We start from the raw sequence: 23,500 nt of genomic DNA, 5'->3' as shown, positions 1-23,500 counted from the left end.
CCCTCTTTCCCCATTATTGTTCTGCCTGGAACCATTAGCAGCCGCGATAAGAAAGAAGGATGATTTTCCAGGGGTGGTGGCGGGAGGTGTGGCACATAAGCTTCTGCTTTATGCAGATGATATTTTATTATTTGTCCCTGAACCTACTAGATCTATGCCTTGCCTCCACAGAATTATTAATTCCTTTTCCAAATTCTCAGGATACAAAGTCAATTGGTCTAAATCCGAAGCTTTGGCTTTGACAGCGTACTGTCCAGTAACAGCTTTTCAGCCAGGCGCCTTCCAATGGCCCAAACAGGGCATTAAATATTTGGGGATTTTATTCCCAGCAAAATTGTCTGATTTAGTTAGAGTTATTTTTGACCCTTTAATAAAAAGATTTTCGAGCAATGTGGGCAGGTGGGCTTCATTACATTTATCTATGATTGGGAAGGTTAATGTTATTAAAATGAACTGTATTCCAAAATTTAACTACCTGCTACAATCTCTCCCTGTAGATGTCCCTCTCTTATTTCAAGGAATTTGATCGCATAGCAAAGTCCTTCATTTGGAATGGTAAACGTCCCAGATTGCATTTTAATAAGTTACATAGGCCAATAGACAAAGGAGGGCTAGGCCTACCCAAGATTTTGTTTTATTACTCAGTCTCAGACATTTGGCTCATTGATCACTTCCACCTGAGAGAGCCCCTCCCTGGTTTGTTATTGAACAGGCAGTTCTTGCCCCATTTCGCCATTACAAAGCATCTCTATCAAACTAATCGGAAAAGTTAAGTTACACCCCGTTATTTCGCATTTACACTCGGTATGGACTAAAGTGTCCAGATTGTTTAAATTGGACACTTATTTAAATGTTGCCTCGAGTATATGGCAGAACCCAAGATTATGTATTGGAAAGTCCCCTTTCTGCTGGCCAGAGTGGATTGTGAGGGGGGTTGCTACACTCAGTGACCTATGTGAAAGTGGAGTGTTGAGATTGTTTGAAAACTTGGTCCAACATTTTGGGATCCCCAGACCTCAGTTTTATAGATATTTACAATTGCGCCACCTACTTTGTACTATTTTTGGGAGTAGCACACATCCCCCTATGGAGGCAGATGCTTTGGGTGAAGTGATTGCATCTTTTGGAAAAGGTCATGAGGCATCAGTGTACTACTCCCTGTTAATTCAGAGTATGGGGGATGGAGCCTTAACTTTTATTAAGAGATTATGGGAGAAAGATTTGGATTTTGTATTGGAGGATTGAGTGTGGACTAAGATTCTGAAAAATGTCAAGTCTGTATCTAGAGATGCAAGAGTTTGCCTTATTCAGTTCAAGATTTTACATAGATTCTATTGGACCCCCTCTAGACTGTATAGGCTTGGTCTTAAAGACACACCTACCTGCTGGCGATACCAATCGGAGGATGGAGATATAACCCATGTTTTTTGGAGGTGCGTTGAGATCCAGGGGTTTTGGTTGAGAGTTCAGAATTTTGTATGTGAGGTCTTGGGCACTCGGGTTTCATTTTGTCCCAGACTCTGTATTTTGGGAGATGAGGCAGAAATTAATGTGGGGAATAAACATGTGGAGGATTGGGTCCTGACCTGTGTTATGGTCACCAGGCGGGTGATTTTGAGGGGTTGGAAGTCGGTTGGAGCACCCCCGTTTCAGGAATGGTGCTTGGAGATGGGAAGAGTGGCGGCCTTAGAGGAGGGGTCTTATAGAAGACTGGGGAATCCGGATCTGTTTGTGGGAAAATGGGGTGGATATTTAGCATTCTTGGAGGGTTCTCGGGTGGAATAGTGGAGAGAGAGGGGTAATTGTCAGTGTGTGTGATTTCTATATTTGTATATATATGTATTTTTATTTTTATTTTATTTATTATTATTATTCTCTTTTTTCCTATTTTAGTTGTTTGGTTTTTGTTTTTGTATTCTTCTATATGTGTTCATCTAAGAACACAGAGATGTTTGTTGAGGTTTGGGGTGGGGTTGGGGTTGGGGAGGAGGAGGGGTGGTAATGGGTGTTAAAGTTGATTTTGTGTATTTATAATTATGTTTTGTTTTCCTGTGTTTAATAAATAAAAATGTTAATCATAAAAAAACCTTAACCAACAGTGTCCTAAAAACAAACGAGAGTTGAACAAAACAGACATCCTTTCCCTTACCAACACCTAAACCTAACCGATAGTGTCATCAGTTGGAAAATGCCAAATGAAAAGCACATTTTCTAAAGCAATTATGTCATTTTGTGTTGCTTCTACACAAAAAAATGATTTTCAAGACAAGTATTTGTATCTTGTTTTCCTGTAAAATTATCTAAACATTCTTAAAATGTGATTTATTTACTTGTCAGGCAAAATGGCATAAGATATAAAGTCTTGTTTTAAGAGAAATCTGACCAAATTTTGAGAACTTTAGACTTAAAACAAGAAAAAAAAAATCTGCCAGTAGGGCAGAAAAATAAACTTGTTCCCTATCTGTCACTCACTCGACGTTGGTGTCGATGTAGTGACACTAGGGATCACTCTTGGGAGCCCGAGACACCTCTGGTCTTTGATAAAAAGCCAATGAAAATTGGTGAGTGGTATTTGCATGCCACTCCCCCGGACATACGGGTATAAAAGGAGCTGGTATACAACCACTCATTCAGATTTTCTCTTCGGAGCCGAACGGTTATGCTCATTGAGCTGAATACTACTGTTCATTCACCCCTGCTGGATCTGGCGGCGCATTTTAGCGGCTTCTCCCTCCTCTGCACTGGTGCACTGCAGAGAACGCCCCTGGGCGCTTCGGCAGAAAAAACTAGAGAGTATATTTTCTGAAAGAGCTTTTCCCTTCTAAAAGAGTATATATTTCTCTAAAAGAGCGCACACTCGGAACGTCTTTTTAAAGACGCGTCTTTTTAAAGATGCCTTTCCGATTGTGTGTTATTCCTGGTAGCGGTCGTTATCTCTCAGCTTTGGATGGTCATGATCGCTGTCTTTCATGTCTGGGCGCGACTCACACGGAGGCAGCGTTTGTGAATGGTTCATGTTCTCACTGCGAGAACATGACCATGCAACATTGCGGTCGCGGCTTGCTTTCGTAAGAAAGCAAGCCACCCCAGCGGCTCCCCGCCTCGGTCCTTCTACCTATGGGTATAAGGCCAGTGCGGCTAGCACTGGGGGCAATTTGGGGACCCCAATGGGATCGTCTCCGCCGGGTATCCCCCTGCGGACCTCCCATTCCCCAGCACGCTCGTCTGCCCCAATCGGGCTTCCGGATGAGTTCGCCGGCTCATCTCACAGCAAGTCTGGCTTGTTCGGAGCCCGCGAAGATGATGAGCTCTCGAGCGCAGCATCGGAGAGCGGGCTTGTCCAGTCGGACGCAGAAGCCTCAGCTGGGCTTCCCCCTTTGGGGACAATTGCCCAGTCACAGGCCGATGCCGAAATGATGGACATGCTTTCCCGGGCGGCCTCGAGCGTCGGGTTAGAGTGGAACCCTCCGTTCTCCCCTGAACAATCGCGGCTTGATGATTGGTTTCTGGGCTCGCGGCGCCGCTCAAAGCAGCCACGCCTCGCTCCAGTGCCATTCTTCCCGGAAGTGCATGAGGAGCTGACGAAGTCGTAGGAGGCACCATTTAATGCCCGGCCCGACTCCGCAGTTTCCCCGCTCTCACTACCCTCGATGGCGGGGCGGCCAAGGGCTATACGGCGTTTCCCCTGGTGGATAAGGCGCTCGCAGTGCACCTATGCCCGCAGAGCGCCGCCACCTGGCGCGGACGCCCTAAGCTCCCGTCCAAGCCCTGTAGGCTCACATCGTCCCTGACAACTAAAGCCTACAGTGCTGCTAGACAAGCCGCCTCTGCCCTGCATGCCATGGCTCTCCTGCAGGTCCACCAAGCCAATGCGCTGAAAGAGCTGCACAAGGGTAGTTCCGCCCAGGTTTGATGCAGGAACTGCACTCGGCGACCGACCTCGCTCTCCGGGCGACAAAGGTCACGGCGCGGTCTCTCGGGCGGACATTGGCCACACTAGTGGTCCAGGAGCGCCACCTTTGGCTCAACCTGGTCGAGATGGGCGAGGCTGACAAGACACGGTTCCTTGCTGCCCCCATTTCCCAGGCGGGCCTATTCGGCGACATCGTCGAGGACTTTGCCCAGCAGTTCTCGACGGTGAAGCAGCAGATGGAGGCAATCCGGCACATCCTGCCCCGGCGCGGCTCAAGATCCCGCACCCCGTCTGCTCGTCGCCAAGGGCGTCCCCCTGCGGTGACTGCACCGGCTCCGCCACAGCCCACCCCTTCGGCCCGGCCCTGGCGTGGAGCCCACCGCAGGAAGCCGACACTACCCGTCTCACAGCCGGTGCCGAAGAACCCACGGAGGTCCTCGAAGCGCCCCTGAGACGGGCGACCCAGGGACGAGGGAACCCACTCACGTGGAGCTGGTAAGAAGACCACTCCATCCCCCGGTGGAGGGCCGGGTAGAAAATCTTTTGTTGCCTTTTTGTTTGATTTCACCGCATGCCCAAGTGGCTGCAGTACCCAACAGTTCAGCAAAAGAGCGGCTTCCTTCCTCCCTGGGTCACATACCAGGTGTGTACGGTCATCACCACGACTACCGTCCACAGGCTTTTTCTTGCGGGATTGGCGCTCCAGCGGTGGCCTTTCCGCCCCGAGCACCCAGCTGTGGCACACAGCCGTCCCCGATGTGGCAGTCTCCATGGGTTACGAGGACAGGCCTCTTCCTCCCCCGTCCCAGGCTGTTCCAGGGGTGGTCACAAGGAGCCAGGTAAGTGCTTCGATGTCCCTAGACTCAGCACGGCCACGACGTGCTGTGGCACCTCACGCTCCGCCCTGCCGTGAGGCCCCACCTGCTGGTACGTCCGACGACGTTGTCCCCTTGGTCCCCCTCGTGCGGAACTTGGAGGCGTGGCTCGTGCTTTCCAATCCGTCGCGATGGCTGATCCAGACGGTCCGACTCGGCTACACGAATCAGTTTGCCAGGCGCCCGCCCAGGTTCAGCGGTATTCACTTCACCTTGGTCAAGGGCGAAAACGCTGTTACCCTGTGCGCGGAGATCGCTACCCTCCTACGGAAGGATGCGATAGAACCTATCCCTCCGGCCGAGATGAAGAAAGGGTTTTACAGCCCCTACTTCATCGTACCGAAAAAAGGCGGTGGGTTGTGGCCAATCTTGGACCTGCGAGTACTGAACCGGGCTTTACACAGACTCCCGTTCAAGATGCTGACACAAAAATGCATTCTGGCGAGCGTCCGGCATCAAGATTGGTTCATGGCGGTAGACTTGAAGGATGCGTACTTCCACGTCTCGATCCTTCCTCGACACAGACCCTTCCTGTGGTTCGCGTTCGAGGGTCAGGCATATCAGTACAAAGTCCTCCCTTTCAGCCTGTCCCTGTCTCCTTGCGTCTTTACGAAGATCGCAGAGGCTGCCCTTGCCCCATTAAGGGAGGTGGGCATTCGCATTCTCAACTATCTCGATGACTGGCTAATCCTAGCTCACTCTCGAGACATGTTATGTGCACACAGGGACCTGGTGCTCTCACACCTCAGCCGACTAGGGCTTCGGGTCAACTGGGAAAAGAGCAAGCTCCTCCCGGTTCAGAGCATCTCTTTTCTCGGATTGGAGTTGGACTCAGTCTCATTGATGGCGCGCCTTATGAACGAGCACGCCCAGTCGGTGCTGGCCTGTTTGAAGGCGTTCAAACAGGGAACAGCGGTTCCACTGAAACTTTTTCAGAAGCTCCTGGGGCATATGGCATCCTCGGCAGTGGCCACCCCACTCGGGTTGATGCATATAAGGCCGCTTCAGCACTGGCTCCAGTCTCGAGTCCCAAGATGGGCATGGCGCCACGGGACAAATCGCGTGGCCATCACGTCGGTCTGTCACTGTCTTTTCAGCCCTTGGACTGACCTCTTGTTTCTACGAGCAGGTGTTCCTCTAGAACTGGCCTCCAGGCACGTCATGGTCATGACAGACGCCTCCAAAACGGGCTGGGGCGCTGTTTGCAACAGGCACGCAGCCGCCGGCCTCTGGACGGGCCCGCGACTGCATTGGCACATCAACTGCCTCGAGTTGTTGACAATTCTGCTAGCCCTGCGGAGGTTCCGGCCATTGATCCAGGGCAAGCACATGTTAGTTTGGACAGACAGCACGGCAACGGTAGCATATGTCAACTGCCAAGGTGGTCTGCGCTCTCGTTGTATGTCACAACTCGCCCACCGTCTCCTCCTCTGGAGTCAGCAGCACTTTAAGTCGCTGCGAGCCACTCACATCCCGGGCAACCTCAACACTACAGCGGACGCGCTGTCATGGCAGGTGAGAGTGGAGACTCCACCCTCAGGTGGTCCAGCTGATTTGGAGTCAATTCGGACGGGCACAGGTGGACCTGTTCGCCTCCCAAGAATCCTCCCACTGCCCGCTCTGGTATGCCCTCACCGAGGCTCTTCTCGGCATAGACACGCTGGCACACAGCTGGCCCCCTGGCCTACGCAAATATGTGTTTCCCCCTGCCTGCACAGACCCTGTGCAAGGTCAGGGAGGACGAGGAGCAGGTCATCCTGGTAACACCCTACTGGCCCACCCAGACGTGGTTCTCGGACCTCACGCTCCTCGCGACAGCTCCCCCCTGGCGAATTCCCCTGAGGAAGGACCTTCTTTCTCAGGGACGGGGCACCCTCTGGCACCCACGCCCAGACCTCTGGAATCTCCATGTCTGGACGGGATGCGGAAGACCTAAGCAGTCTACCACCCGCGGTGGTAGACACGATCACTCAGGCTAGGGCCCCCTCTACGAGGCGCCTGTATGCCTTTAAGTGGCGTCTGTTCGCTAAGTGGTGTTCTTCCCGACGCGAAGACCCCCAGAGATGCGCAGTTGGATCAGTGCTTTCCTTCCTGCAGGAGAGGCTGGAAGGGAGGCTGTCTCCTTCCACCTTGAAGGTGTACATTGCCGCCATAGCAGCACACCACGATGCAGTCGACAGTAAGTCCTTAGGGAAGCACGACCTGATCATCAGGTTCCTAAGAGGCACCAGGAGGCTGAATCCCTCCAGACCGCACCTCGTTCCCTCATGGGACCTCTCCGTAGTTCTTCAGGGTCTACAGAGAGCCCCCTTTGAGCCTTTGCAGTCAGCCGAGCTTAAGGCACTCTCCTTGAAGACTGCCCTCCTGACTGCGCTCACTTCCATCAAGAGGGTAGGTGACCTGCAAGCGTTCTCTGTCAGCGAAACGTGCCTGGAGTTCGGTCCGAGTTACTCTCAAGTGATCCTGAGACCCCGACCGGGCTGTGTGCCCAAGGTTCCCACCACCCCTTTTAGGGACCAGGTGGTGAACCTGCAAGCGCTGCCCCAGGAGGAGGCAGACCCAGCCCTGTCGTTGCTGTGTCTGGTGCATGCTTTATGCATCTATTTGGACCACACGTAGAGCTTTAGAATCTCTGAGCAGCTCTTTGTTTGCTTTGGTGCACAGCAGAAAGGAAGCGCTATCTCCAAGCAGAGGATCTCCCACTGGCTCATTGAAGCCATAACTATGGCATATCTCGCCCAGAACATGCCGCCCCCGGTAGGGCTACGAGCCCATTCTACCAGAGGTGTAGCGGCTTCCTGGGCCCTGGCCAGAGGTGCCTCTCTAACAGACATTTGCAGAGCAGTGGGCTGGGCAACACCCAACACCTTTGCAAGGTTCTACAACCTCCGGGTGGAACCGGTTTCATCCCAGGTAGTGGCACGCAACACAAGCGGATAAGCCGGGATAGCTGGCCGGGTGTATCGCTTGCACATAGCGCCTTCCACCTTCCTTGGAGCTGAAGACGTGCGCCATTAATTCCCAGTAGTGTTCACAAACTTTGTTCCCTGGTTGACTTCCTCCGAGCCCTGTGGCAGTCAGGTTTTTGGAGAGACTCACTGCCGGCCCAGTACACGTGCTAATTAAGAGTCCTGTTCTAGGGTAGGTGCTCCGCATGTGGCGGTTCCCTGTAAGGCTTACCCCATGCGATATATATCTTCCGCTAGTTCGTTTCCCTGTTGGCAAACTGCGTCTTCCTTGGGCAGAGCCCCTCTGCCCCAGTCTCCATGTTTGTAGTAACTCCTCCCCCATTGGGCATGATCTACCTTGAAGACTCTCCACATAGTTGGAAAGACCATGTGACATATTCTTCCACTTAAATATCCCCCCCTCTCTTTGGGCGAGGTGTGGTCTCCGCGGTGTCTTCCCCTTGGGAGGGACACCGCCTGACTAGACCTAGCGGCCCAGTCGGATAATCCCCCTTCTTTATTAGGGAGTGGAAAAAAGAAAGGGAAAAGAGGCCACGACTGGGTTAAGCCTGTCTCTATGTTTTGGGTAGTCGACTTGTCCCCAAAAAGGGCTGTTCGACACTCATAACTATGTTGGGGGAGGTTACGTGTCGACCTGGTATGCTGGCTATGAGGCACACAGTAGTCTGCCCACCACACACCGCCAGTTCACATAACACAGTTCAGCCAGTTGTGGCATTTCGTATAGGAACCCCTAGTGTCACTACATCGACACAACGTCGAGTGAGTGACAGATAGGGAACGTCATGGTTACTTGTGTAACCTCCATTCCCTGATGGAGGGAATGAGACGTTGTGTCCCTCCTGCCACAACGCTGAACTACCGCTGAAATGGCCGGACCTTATATCGGCTCCTCAGCATAAAACCTGAATGAGTGGTTGCATACCAGCTCCTTTTATACCCGTATGTCCGGGGGAGTGGCATGCAAATACCACTTGCCAATGGCCTTTTATCAAAGACCAGAGGTGTCTCGGGCTCCCAAGAGTGACCCCTAGTGTCATTACATCGACACAATGTCTCGTTGCCTCCATCAGGGAACAGAGGTTACACAAGTAACCATGACGTTTTCCCTTTGAATTAAGTTTATTTTTCTTACCCCACTGGCAAACAGTTTTTTCTTGTTTTAAGCATAAATCTCATTAAATCTCATCAGTTAGATTTCTCTCAAAACAAGACTTAAAATCTTATGCTAGTTTGCTTGTCAAGTAAATAATCACGTTTTCAGAATGTTTAGATATTTTTACAGGAAAACAAGACAAAAATACTTGTCTTGAAAATAATTTTTTGCAGTGTTACACTTTCGTCTCATGTGTCAGCTTATGTGCTTGACTTAGCCTGAACCGCAGACTTCCAAGTTCAAAGTCTAACACTCTATCAGGTGAGCTACAGAGGAAGCTAATCATGTTGGAAAGAGTGTGTAAATGTAGGTGGGTCTCAATACGTTAAATGTAATGTATTGTTTTTCAAATGATGCGTTATTGTAACCGTATATAGATATCATAACATAGCAGTGTTTGAGCAATAGTGTGAAAAATACGTGTTTATAATGTCAAAGCCAGCCTTTGTAGTCGTTGTAGTGCTAGAACACAGCACATAAAAGTCAGTTTGCAAAAATGAAGTTATAGTAACCTTCATTCTATGAGACTAGGTTGAGTGAGAATGGGACAGTGTTTCACACTGCAAAGCTCCAAAAAGGACAAAAAAGAACCATAAAAGCATGTGCTATGCTTCAAAGTTTTCTGAAGCCATACAATAGCTATATTCCAAGTCTTTAGAGGTATCTAATGGCTTTTTTTGAGGTGAACAGACTGAAATCTCTTTATGCACAGAAAATCCTCCCCTGTGCTGTAGCTATTTTTAATCTCATTCATGCTTATGCACATTTACTGAATTCATCCAAGAGTCTGAAGTTTGATGGCACATTGCTCAGAAAGTACCAAATAATAATTAATCTATCAAAAATGCACCCATAATTCCTGAATTAATATTGAAATGTCAGTTGTGGAGTGAAGAGTGACAACAGACGTGTTTGCAGTTAATGCTTTGGCACACTGAGCGTGGTACTCTAAAACCCTAATATGCAATTTGCAGACTAGACTAATTCAAAATGTACTCACAGTTTCCAACATTTAAGCTATAAGCCTTGCTTTGTTAATCAGGATATGATGCTGGTATCTTGGCCGTCTCGTGTACAGACCAGTATATCTGTCTTGTATGTAGATGGTCTGTCTGTTTGACTGATGGTGGAGCCATTGTGGGTCCAAAGCACTGAGACCACTGGACAGTGGTGGCTCTCTGCCTTAAAGCTTAATCTGCAAGTTCAGAAATGAATGATTGAGTCTCTTGATTGGGGTTCAAACCACAAGGGCCAAAGAGATTGAGCAAGAGAGAGCTAGGACTGGAAACGTATGGATATGGTTGTGCTCACAGATACTGTAATCTGTGTTTGGAAATACTGGCTCAGATCACATTAACCACAGTGAGGTAAGCATGAAGGCCAAGTATGAATAAAAGATGGACATAGAAAGAATGTTAGAGGAGAGAGGCATGATAAAAAAAGAGGGAAATGTGGAAGAGTTTGGAGAAGATATGGGCCATTTCTGTTAACATCTCTGTAACTTTTAGTAAATCAATATGTATGTGTTGTAATTTAAGCAAGCATTTCTGTGAAAGGGTATACCATACTTTAAGAAATACCTGTATGATCTGGTCAATATCAGGCACGCAAACTGTTTTAATTGTAACATGAATATTTACTCAATGGCAAGAAAATTAATTGGATGGAAACTAGCAAGATGGAAATAAAGTGCTAAATTTAGGCATTGGTCAGTGAGGGATTGAGAGTTTACTTGCATGAGGTCTACTTTGTAACTAACCTTTACATTTTTATAATACCGATTATTGTCATTCTAACAGAATGGAGAGTTTTAGAATTAAACAAACCAACTAAAACTACAAAACACCACTGAATTCATAAAATTCATTGCTAATACTTACTGATGTTTGTGTTGTTGTTTTCCCTCCAAAGATGATGTCACTTCCTGGAGGATGACACCAACTGGCTTTTGATGGGAATTTCACAGAATGAAAAGTAAAATTTAGGACAAAGAAAAAAGTTACAAATATTATCAATTATTATAATAAGAAAACATGCTTGGAGTATTTCTTAATAAATTGCCTGTTTTTAATTTTAGAGCATGAAAACAATAGCAACATCTGGGTGATTATGAAACCTGTCAAGAAAATGTCAATAAAAAAATAAAATAAAAATGAAATTCTATTTTGCATAATGAAAATAAAACCTACATTTAGGACCATTAAGATTTTTTGCAGTGTGACATTATTTTAGGATACTTGAGCACATTTTACCCCCCAATTTGAATTAACGTAATGTGTCCAGACATTTTACTTTTACTATTCCCATTGTTTTCAGTGATGATTCTCATTACCATAACAATTTTAACTGTATTACAGTAAAAAAATAAGCTGCTGAACAAATGTTTGAAATAAAATCTGGAGAAAACAAAAAAATGAATGGCAGTAACAAGGGAGTATTGCTATTATGTGTAAATACTTTACAATTTCTATAATATAAAATGTTTTATGTTGCAGTAATGAGAGGTAAAATGTGAGTAACTGTCATGAAAATAATGTCACAATGTAAAAAACCTTAATGGCCCTAAAAATAGGCTTAATTTGAAAATAGGCTTCACATGAAAAATGCAATTTCTTATTTGTTTCATTTGATTTTGGAGTAAAATCACCCATCTGCTCAAACCAAATGAGTGAAGTTATTTAAAACTTACCTATATGTTTAATTAATTGTGATGAAAGTAAACTAACATGTTTGTGAGTTTAATATTTTATTCAATTTACCCACAGTCCACAATCCACAGTCCCTCCATGACATCACCTCTATCTCTACATTCAAAACTCACCTTTTCTCTGTACTACTCCTCTGATAGTTGATTTTGTCTCTCCTTTCATTGCAAAGCTTTGGAAAGGTGCTATATGAATACAAATAATAATAATAATAATTATTATTATTACTAATATATTAAGACATACTGTATATGATGACAACATGAGCATTTACTGCATGGCAAGAATGGCCCACATATCAATGAAAAGACTCTGGAAAAAAGGAAAACATTAGAAGGAGTTTTAAAGAAGTTAACAAGGAGTCATCAGGCAGAGATGAGGAAAGTAAACAACTGAAGAAGAGGGTGGACACGGGTCAATTACCACGGAAGTGGCACATCTACTGCCTCAGGCCCTGCGATGGATAATCCAGCTGAGCTCTATGAATGAAAACCCCAGTCTGCTGTATACATATCATGTTCTAACACACAGCATAATCTGTGCACAACCATACATAAAGCGCTGAGCTTCCTGAAACCACAACATACCGTCCTGTCACTGTAAGTTGGGCTCCACGTATTTTCCTCACAAATCTTCTGCTTCGTGCATTCTGACAGATATTAAAACATTCCTGGGATGTTATGGATGTGCCTTTGTTATTTTTTGGGGACGGGGGAATTCCTTCCCCTTTGAGGAGAGCCGCAGGAATGCAGACCTGTCTCTTTTTCCCGCGTGTGGTTCTGGGCACACCTTAGCTTGAAGCTAAGCACCGTGGGAGCCTTTGCACATTATCGGCCATATGCAATAGTCTGAGCTTCAGATTACACCTGGCACACTATTTTTAGACATTGGCAGGTTAAAATAAAATAAAAATACATGAAAGTATTTGTCATTATGGGCAATAGAAATTGATAATCTTATTTTAATAAGTATAAAGTTGTCTCCATTAATCTGTATGCTCTGTGACTACATGCAAGTCGGTGCCGACAGACAGTAAATTTGTGTCCTTTATTGGCGCCTTATAAAACACGGAAGGAAAAACCTGAGTATGCTTCCCGTCAAACCCCTCTCCCTGCTTGGAAAACCCTCCTTTTGCCCTAATTTGCGTCCTTAAATGCCCTTAATGATTTAGTATCCTCTGTCCAGATCTGTGATGTGATGGCCGGTCTAAGCGTCACAGAGACTGTTAATAACACCACTTGTGGTCATGTGGACTTTTAGAAAATAAAATCTCTTAAAACACACTTTTCACACTCTTACTAGTTTATTTAATTTGTGTACTAACAGTGTATACATGCATCAGAGAAGATTCTGTAATTTTTTCTTAATTTTTCATTTTCGCCACAATGTAATTTCCATCTCATCTCAAATTATGTATTGTTTTTCATGGCATGCTGCGATGGATTTATCACTTAAAACATTAGAATAAAATGACAGACTCCTTTGTCTAGCTAAGGCTAATTTCATAGGTAGCAAGGTAATTAAATTGTTTTCCACACTTTTTGCACAATTTGCAAAAATTATAGCTTGATCGGAAGTGAAGAACACTAAAATTCGTATCAAGCAGGCTTTTCACTAACACTTTTTTTCCTTGATAACAAAGCACACTAACGTCTGTTAAAACTTCTATTAGTGGCAGAATGGTTGGTTGTTGCCACCACAAATGAGGGGCAGGTGGAAATTTGTGTAAAAATTGGTATAAATTATTTTCACACACTAAATATTGAAATAAATGTTATTTTGTACTTTGTTTAGATGATCCTAGATTTTTTTTTAAATGTCAAAAAAAAAAATATATTATGGATTTTCATGCTTTAAAATTGAAAGTCTGGATCTGGGACACAGGTAACAATAAAAACAATAAAATCTATACATAAAAAATAAATGATTTAGAAACGGCAAAACGTTTCCAAGACAGTTTTAATCTGACCTTCATAAAACCAAAAGAAGGAGTTAGTTTTAATAAAAATCAACCCCTGGGACATAAAAGTGCCTGTAGTTGAAGAAATGCCGAGGTGTGTAAAGAAATACTTGTGCTACAGGATACTAAATACAAACAAATACCAAATCCCTCTAGATCTATGTTCTGTCAAAGAGGTCATGGAATGAATAAGAGGTGCGCTGCTCTGCGGGCTGAGGAGTATGCACATCACGCTCTGTTAGACAGAAAAAAATAGTGTGCAAACTGATCTGTAGTCCTCTGGGAGGCCAGAATCAGCACTGGCGCCTTCAGGATTTGGATTTGTGGCTGTGGATCCTGTGGATCAGATCTACTGATGAGCACAGTTCATGTTCTAATTGGGCCTGTACTGGTTTGATCATAACATAACAAAACAAAACAACTACATTACCATAGCAATACAGAACAGTACTGAATATGTAAAATCAACCACCATTCATTTCATACTGGTGGATTTGCACACAAGTTAGGGAGAGAATAGGACAGAAATGTGTCATCACACGCACAGTAATTTAACAATCCGCAATTCATCGGTGCATTCAAAGGATTATAACCTGTGGACATGTAAACAAGCGTTGCATCTGGATGGCCTTTGGGCTGCATTTTATACCTCTAAACGGATTTGGGTGGTGAAATATTAGTTTGCATGTACTGTGGCTCCAAAAAGGACAATTTGTCATTGCATTACCAAACAAAATATCATACAAAGTGGCCTTCATTTTGAAGAAAGATAGGCGCAAGCTCACTTTTCAAGCAAATAAGGTTATTAATGTGATAGATAATAGATATACTCTTCAAAATGAAGAGAGAAATTATTGAGACACGTTCTGGTTGTAAAACTGAAGTGGAACGATAACGAAACATAGCTACAGTGCATCCGGAAAGTATTTACAGCGCTTCACTTTTTCCACATTTTGTTATGTTACAGCCTTATTCCAAAATGGATTAAATTCATTATTTTCCTCAAAATTCTACAAACAATACCCCATAATGACAACGTGAAAGAAGTTTGTTTGAAATCTTTGCAAATTTGTTAAAAATAAAAAATGAAAAAAATCACATGTACATAAGTATTCACAGCCTTTGCCATGACACTCAAAATTGAGCTCAGGTTCATCCTGTTTCCACTGATCATCCTTGAGATGTTTCTACAACTTGATTGGAGTCCACCTGTGGTAAATTCAGTTGATTGGACATGATTTGGAAAGGCACACACCTGTCTGTATAAGGTCCAACAGTTAACAGTGCATGTCAGAGCACAAACCAAGCTATGAAGTCCAAGGAATTGTCTGTAGACCTCCGAGACAGGATTGTACCGAGGCACAGATCTGGGGAAGAGTACAGAAAAATTTCTGCAGCATTGAAGGTCCCAATGAGCACAGTGGCCTCCATCATCCATAAATGGATGAAGTTTGGAATCACCAGGACTCTTCCTAGAGCTGGCCGCCCAGCCAAACTGAGTGATCGGGGGAGAAGGGCCTTAGTCAGGGAGGTGACCAAGAACCCGATGGTCACTCTGACAGAGCTCCAGCGTTTCTCTGTGGAGAGAGGAGAACCTTCCAGAAGAACAACCATCTCTGCAGCACTCCACCAATCAGGCCTGTATGGTAGAGTGGCCAGACGGAAGCCACTCCTCAGTAAAAGGCACATGACAGCCCGCCTGGGGTTTGCCAAAAGGCACCTGAAGGACTCTCAGACCATGAGAAACAAAGATTGAACTCTTCGGCCAGAATTTCAAGCATCATGCCTGGAGGAAACCAGGCACCGCTAATCACCTGGCCAATACCATCCCTACGGTGAAGCATGGCGGTGGCAGCATCATGCTGTGGGGATATTTTTCAGTGGCAGGAACTGGGAGACTAGTCAGGATATAGGGAAAGATGAATGCAGCAATGTACAAAGACATCCTTGATGAAAACCTGCTCCAGAGCACTCTGGACCTCAGACTGGGGCAAAGGTTCATCTTCCAACAGGACAACGACCCTAAGCACACAGCCAAGATAACAAAGGAGTGGCTCCAGGACAACTCTGTGAATGTCCTTGAGTGGCCCAGCCAGAGCCCAGACTTGAACCCGATTGAACATCTCTGGAGAGATCTGAAAATGGCTGTGCACCGACGCTCCCCATCCAACCTGATGGAGCTTGAGAGGTCCTGCAAAGAAGAATGGGAGAAACTGCCCAAAAATAGGTGTGCCAAGCTTGTAGCATCATACTCTAAAAGACTTGAGGTTGTAATTGGTGCCAAAGGTGCTTCAACAAAGTATTGAGCAAAGGCTGTGAATACTTATGTACATGTGATTTTTTTTTTCGTTTTTTATTTTTAATAAATTTGCAAAGATTTCAAACAAACTTCTTTCACGTTGTCATTATGGGGTATTGTTTGTAGAATTTTGAGGAAAATAATGAATTTAATCCATTTTGGAATAAGGCTGTAACATAACAAAATGTGGAAAAAGTGAAGCGCTGTGAATACTTTCCGGATACACTGTATGTAGTTACCGTGCTGAAATTTTGTTATCTAATGCAATGAAATTCATACATTTTTAAATGTATAGTTCACCCAAAAATTACAATTCTCTCATTAATTACTCACCCTCATGCCATCCCAGGTGTGTATGACTTTCTTTCTTCTGCTAGACACAAATGAAGATATTTAGAAGAATATCTAAGCTCTGTAGGTCCATACAATGCAAGTGAATGGGTACCAACATTTAGAAGCTACAAAATGCACATAAAGGCAACATAAAGGTAATTAATACGACTCCAGTGGTCAAATCTATGTCTTCTGAAGCAATATGATAGGTGTGGGTGAGAAACAGATCAAAGTTTATGTCCTTTTTACTAAAATTATCCTCCCTGTACAGTAGATGGTGATATGCACAAAGAATGCGAATCGCCAATAACAAAAGAAGAAGACTGTGAAAGTGAAAGTAGAGATTGACAGTAAAAAAGGACTTAAATATGTGCTTTTGGAGCTTAAAAATATTGGTCACCATTCACTTGCATTGTATGGACCTACAGAGATGAGATATTCTTCTAAAAATCTTCATTTGTGTTCTGCAGAAGAAAGAAAGTCTTAAACATCTGGGATGGCATGAGGGTGAGTAAATGAAACGAGAAATTTTCTTTTTGGGTGAACTATCCCTTTAAGTGAGACTTAAATGTCCAAATACTTTATGAGATCACTTATGTAAATATGCACAGCGTGTGTAGTCGAGTGGCTCTGTGCACATTCTTTTGTCTCTCTTTGTGGCTCATTAGCGTGCTGTGGTCTGTGTTGCTCCCGCCCAGCTGTCTCCCTTGTACCTGTTTGGAATTCATCTAGCAGTCCTTAGGAACTCTCTCTCTCTCTCTCTCTCACTCTGTCTCCTTTTATTCTCTTCTCTTCTATGCCACAGACAGCTGTTACACTTAGGTTACAGTACACCTTGGAGAGACTTTCATCTGTGTTTTTTTATTTTTTATTTTCTTTTATGACACTGCTTGAATGTGCATAGGTTTTAATTAGCCCAATCCCAGACAGGCCTCAGGGCTGCAGCAGCGCCACTCAGTCTACTCCCTATGCCACTCTCTCATTCTTTCTCTCCCTCACTCATCTGCTCTCTCGCCCTCTGCCTGTCCCCTTACAACCCCATCAACTCCTTGCTTGTCCCATTTGCCCTTTCATTCTCTTCCTCTCTTTATATTTAATCTCCTTTTTCTCTTTTCGTGTCCCCTTCAGCAAAACAAGCCGCTCTACTCCTTTGAGGACAATGCAGACTATGTCTACGATGTGATGTGGTCACCTGTGCACCCCTCGCTCTTCGCATCCGTGGACGGCATGGGTCGTCTGGATCTGTGGAACCTGAACAATGACACTGAGGTGAGGTAACACTCTCAGTCTGGTCTGAGATCTGCCGACTCAGGGTATTTAATTCCCTATTGTTTCGAAGGATCACAAATTAGATTTCAGATTTGTCACCTGAAAAAAACAAAACAATAGTCTTTAATGCGTCTTCTCTAGAGTTTCAGAAGAGATCTCAACAATATCAAGCTCTTTTCTCAGATTTACTTAGATACCTTCCACAAGTCTGCAATCAAATGTCAGAGATTTCAATATGAATTCAAAAACTTCTTAGGGTAAGTTGTCACAATGGACCCTGCCAATAAACCAGTAGTGGTTTAACCTTTACGACCACCAAAATACCAAAATGCCTGCATTAAATACCCTTTTATAGGCTTTTCAGCTAAACCTAAAAAGTTAAACAATTATACAGCACAAAGCGAGTGAAGAAACAACAAAAATTTAAAAGGTGATATCAAAATATGAAAACATTGTTTTGGCCAACAAATATTGTAATAAATTAATTGTATAAATTTATGACACTTTAAACACATGTGACAACTTGTCCCAACCTGACTTTCATGAAAAATACCTTTGTACTATGACAACAATTAAAACTTTTGGTAAAAATCTTCCTTCAAACTGTAATATAGTTGACTCTATTAAATGTCTTAATATATGCCATTGTCGTTCTATAATGTTATCATATTTACCTAAGAGCTAGAACAAAAATATAACATACAAAACATGATAGTAAAAAGTAGTGAAAATAATTCTACCCACTTTACAAAATAGAAATCACAAAATGATTCTAGTTTAACAGGGTTTTGAATATATACACTTGTTTGAATACAAGGTGTTTGAATACAACTTACAAAACCTTTGCATGACAAAACACATTTGTACAATTGGAGTTTAGACTCTAAATCTTATTGCTACTGAGATATTGCACATGTGACAACATACAGTATAGTATAGTATATACAGTATATACATATATATATATATATATATACTGATCAGCCACAACGTTAAAACCACTGACAGGTGAAGTGAATAACATTTATTATATCATTACAATGGCACCTGTCAAGGGGTGGGATATATTAGACAGCAAGTGAATAGTCAGTTCTTGAATTTCATGTGTTGGAAGCAGGAAAAATGGGCAAGCGTAAGGATCTGAGCGAATTTGACAAGGGCCAAATTGTGATGGTTAGATGACTTGGTCAGAGCATCTCCAAAACAGCAGGTCTTTTAGGGTGTTCCCAGTTTGCAGTGGTTAGTACCTACCAAAAGTGGTCCAAGGAAGGACAACCAGTGAACCGGCGACAAGGTCATGGGCGCCCAAGGCTCACTGATGCGCGTGGGGAGCGAAGGCTAGCCCATCTGATCCGATCCCACAGAAGAGATACTGTAGCTTAAATTGCTGAAAAATGTAACGCTGGACATGATAGAAAGGTGTCAGAACATACACGTAGCAGCAGACCAGTCAGAGTGCCCATGCTGACCCCTGTCCACCGCCGAAAGCGCCTACAATGAGCATGTGAGCATCAGAACTGGACCATGGAGCAATGGAAGATGGTGGCCCGGTCTGATGAATCACATTTTCTTTTGGATTATGTGGATGGCAGGGTTCGTGTGCATCATTTACCTGGGGAAGAGATGGCAGCAGGATGCACTATGGGAAGAAAGCAGGTCGATGGAGGCAGTGTGATGCTCTGGGCAATGTTCTGCTGGGAAAACTTGTGTCCTGGCATTCATGTGGATGTAACTTTGACAGATTGTTGCAAACCACGTACACCCCTTCATGGCAGCGATATTCCCTGATGGCAGTGGCCTATTTCAGCAGGATAATACACCCTGCCACACTGCAAAAATTGTTCAGGAATGGTTGGAGGAACATGACAAAGAGTTCAAGGTGTTGGACTTGGCCTCCAAATTCCCCAGATCTTAATCCGATTGAGCATCTATGGGATGTGCTGGACCAACAGTTCCGATCCATGGAGACCCCACCTCACAACTTACATGTCTTAAAGGATCAGCTGCTAATATACGTATATATATATATATATATATATATATATATATATATATATATATATATATATATATACACTATACTGCCAAAAGTATTCGCTCATCTGCCTTTAGACGCATATGAACTTAAGTGACATCCCATTCTTAATCCATAGGGTTTAATATGACGTTGGCCCACCCTTTGCAGCTATAACAGCTTCAACTCTTCTGGGAAGGCTTTCCACAAGGTTTAGGAGTGTGTTTATGGGAATTTCTGACCATTCTTCCAGAAGCGCATTTGTGAGGTCAGACACTGATGTTGGACGAGAAGGCCTGGCTCGCAGTCTTCGCTCGAATTCATCCCAAAGGTACTCTATCGGGTTGAGGTCAGGACTCTGTGCAGGCCAGTCAAGTTCTTCCACACCAAACTCGCTCATCCATGTCTTTATGGACCTTGCTTTGTGCACTGGTGCACAGTCATGTTGGAACAGGAAGGGGCCATCCCCAAACTGTTCCCACAAAGTTGGGAGCATGGAATTGTCCAAAATCTCTTGGTATGCTGAAGCATTCAGATTTCCTTTCACTGGAACTAAGGGGCCAAGCCCAGCTCCTGAAAAACAACCCCACACCATAATCCCCCCTCCACCAAATTTCACAGTTAGCGCAATGCAGTCAGACAAGTACCGTTCTCCTGGCAACCGCCAAACCCAGACTCGTCCATCAGATTGCCAGATGGAGAAGCGTGATTCGTCACTCCAGAGAACACGTCTCCACTGCTCTAGAGTCCAGTGGCGGCGTGCTTTACACCACTGCATCCGACGCTTTGCATTGCACTTGGTGATGTATGGCTTGGATGCAGCTGCTCGGCCATGAAACCCATTCCATGAAGCTCTCTGTGCACTGTTCTTGAGCTAATCTGAAGGCCACATGAACTTTGGAGGTCTGTAGCGATTGACTCTGCAGAAAGTTGGCGACCTCTGCGCACTATGCGCCTCAGCATCCGCTGACCCCGCTCTGTCATTTTACGTGGCCTACCACTTCGTGGCTGAGTTGCTGTCATTCCCAATCGCTTCCACTTTGTTATAATACCACTGACAGTTGACTGTGGAATATTTAGTAGCGAGGAAATTTCATGACTGGATAGGATGCACAGGTGGCATCCTATCACAGTACCACGCTGGAATTCACTGAGCTCCTGAGAGCGGCCCATTCTTTCACAAATGTTTGTAGAAGCAGTCTGCATGCCTAGGTGCTTCATTTTATACACCTGTGGCCATGGAAGTGATTGGAACACCTGAATTCAATTATTTGGATGGGTGAGCGAATACTTTTGGCAATATAGTGTATATATATATATATACAGTATATACACACACACACACACACACACACACACACACACACTTAAAATATAAATATAAAATATATAAATAAAATATACTTGAATCAGGATGTCCCATGAGCATTAGAGCACTTGCACTGACAACAAGGCCACTGCTCTGACAAACTTAAATATTTCTCAACAAATTCTTCAAAGACTAATTGATCTGGGCTATGCTATCCACATTAATTTTGTAGCTCTATAATCTTGGATGACATGGGTCATCTGGATCAGTAAAACTGGAACAGCGACACTGAGGTGAGGTAACGCTCTCAGCTATGGTCCCCCAGATCACGCCAGGCCAGAGACGCATCAAAACAACAACAAGTTCCTTTCTGTGTGGGCGTTTCCCCACAGGCACTTAAATCAACACTCTGACAGCTCCTCACCAACACTCCTGCAACGATCCTCTGCACACGCACACACAGTCTGCAGGCTTCAGGCTAATTACTCCGATGTGTGCGGATTCCACTCTCTCCACCATTCCAGAGTCGTTGAGTTCCCATGGGCTACGGCCCAGCAGAGCGGTTTAACCTGGTCTTCTGAGGCCACCGGCCCTGCAACTACAGCACAGTGTCACAGACAATCACATTATATGACATTTGAGGCACACTGTAAAAAAACGAAAAAAACATTAACATTTAAATGAGTATTTTGTCTTGATTTCCAATACAAATATCGTAACATTTTAAAACAAGTTAAATTAAAACATGAAGCAAAGTTTCGTAAAATAATAATAAAAGACTTTCCTGTTTTCAGGGAATATATATTGAATTAATTTTTTTCTCTCAGAGTTAGTTTTAGATATACCTTGTTAGATTTATGCTTAAAAAAATACTAAACATGAGAAATAAACTTAATTCAAAATATGTGATCTAAAAACAAGTCTAGTACACAATTTTACTTTTCATGTAAATAAATCTTGTTTTAAGGATGTTTATATATTTTTACTGGAAAACAAGACAAAAGATAATGATTAAGAAAAGGTTTTTTTTTTTTTTTTTTTTTTTTGTGCAGTGTATTGATCTCTAATATTGGTCATCATAAATCATCAGACAGCATCTCTGATAATGGAATGTCAGTGTACAGTGCATACTATAGATGTTGTTTAATCTTTGACAGTTGACTTAGTGCTACACGGACCATTCACATAATACATCAGTCACAGAGGTGGACATGCCTCACAATTGCTGGCCCCTGAGGACACAGAGTTGACAGAGAGCAGTTGGGTGTTACGTCTCTCTCATGTGAAATGAGATCTGCTCTGACTGACACTGCCTGTCCACTGAGGCAAACACACCCACTTTAATTACATACTGGTCTGAGATCTGTTCCTGACTCACCCATCTCCCTCTAACCATACAATCTGTGTGTTTGGTGGAAGGTACCCAATAAACAGCTCACTGCTTGTAAATCATACAGTGTTAAAGAAATATTTTGGATTAAATACAACTTGAACTATGTTCCTTTCTTGGATCCTTGCAAAGATATAATTTGAGAATTAACAGGTCTTCCCAGTTTTACATGGTCATGACAGGAGTTGAAAGATTGGATATACCTGTAAATATTGCACCAAATAATCACGCTAAAACATTTAATGTTGAAAAGTTACAGTTATACTTTTGAAACAGTGTGACAGTTTCATTTGAAGTGAAAATGTATATTAGGCGCTGAAGCCTTGCCCCATAGGCTTCCATTGCAAGGGCAAATGTATTGAGAGGCTAGTCAAAATTATTTTCGGTGGCAATTGAAAACATGCCACAAATCCTTTCATATTTCATTTCGAGTTTCATTTTTATTCATCCTGCAATATTCCTTTAAGGCCTTGGCAATTGGGATGTCATATACAGTATTTTGACATTTTCATGTTCTGAAAGTATGACTTGCATTTATATGAGAATAAATTTGCATGCTCAATCTGTGTGTATGTTGTCTCAAGAACAATACACATTATAAGAAATATCAGGAGACCCCTGTGCCACGGCAACATGCATGCTAACGCACACACATGCACAAACACGCAAAGATCTGCAGCCAGAAAGCAGCTAACAGTTGTCCATTGTCAACTTATAAAGAAATTTCACCCAGAACACCATTAACAGACTGTGAGCTTGCCTGGTTCCAATTTACGCAGAGAGAAGCTTGCAGCCAATTTAACCTTGCAGTTGACTCTTGGAGGAAGCCACTCGCTAATAGCTCTCAGGCTGTGGTTAGCCTGTTCTGAAGCGAGGAGGCTTTTGTATTAGCCAGCGTACAGCTTCCATCTTTGCTGACAACATATGTCAGGCCAGTCTAAGCTGTCATAAGTAATAGGCAGAAATCAACTTCACATACACACACACATTAACAGAGCCTGTGTATTGCTTTAATGTGTATTATAGTGCAACTTTTCATGATGATTTATGAATAATTAGAAGTGCTTTTAGTTATTTCCAGTGGAGCTGTGGATTCAGGAGCTGAGTTAGAGGAAACATGTTCTTCCTCTCAGAGCTCAGCTTTGATTTGTGATCCTGTACACAATCTCATATCACAAGGGTGCTATATGTTTTCATTATATGAAACATAATATGCAATAAGAGTTACAGCACAAACTTCTTCTGAGGTACACCAGATCTATAATTCACCAGTTTTCCTTTCCATAATTTAATGTATTTTTCTATATT

General features: G+C 43.8%; 1 protein-coding gene across 5 annotated transcripts in view; it reads left to right on the top strand.

Moving 5' to 3' along the window:
- LOC127421314 (cytoplasmic dynein 1 intermediate chain 1-like) overlaps positions 1-23,500 on the top strand; it is a 119,039-nt gene that overhangs the window by 86,505 nt on the left and 9,034 nt on the right. For all 5 annotated transcript variants that reach the window (XM_051664307.1, XM_051664306.1, XM_051664304.1 and 2 more), the window contains one exon: positions 17,339-17,479. In XM_051664307.1, the coding sequence (XP_051520267.1) occupies positions 17,339-17,479 (141 nt within the window). The remainder of the gene's footprint in view (positions 1-17,338; positions 17,480-23,500) is intronic.

The sequence above is a fragment of the Myxocyprinus asiaticus genome, chromosome 30, assembly GCF_019703515.2.
Source record: "Myxocyprinus asiaticus isolate MX2 ecotype Aquarium Trade chromosome 30, UBuf_Myxa_2, whole genome shotgun sequence".
NCBI classification, from domain to species: domain Eukaryota; kingdom Metazoa; phylum Chordata; class Actinopteri; order Cypriniformes; family Catostomidae; genus Myxocyprinus; species Myxocyprinus asiaticus.
The sequence above is the reverse complement of the archived record's forward strand: the minus strand, read 5'-3'. Positions and strand labels throughout refer to the sequence as shown.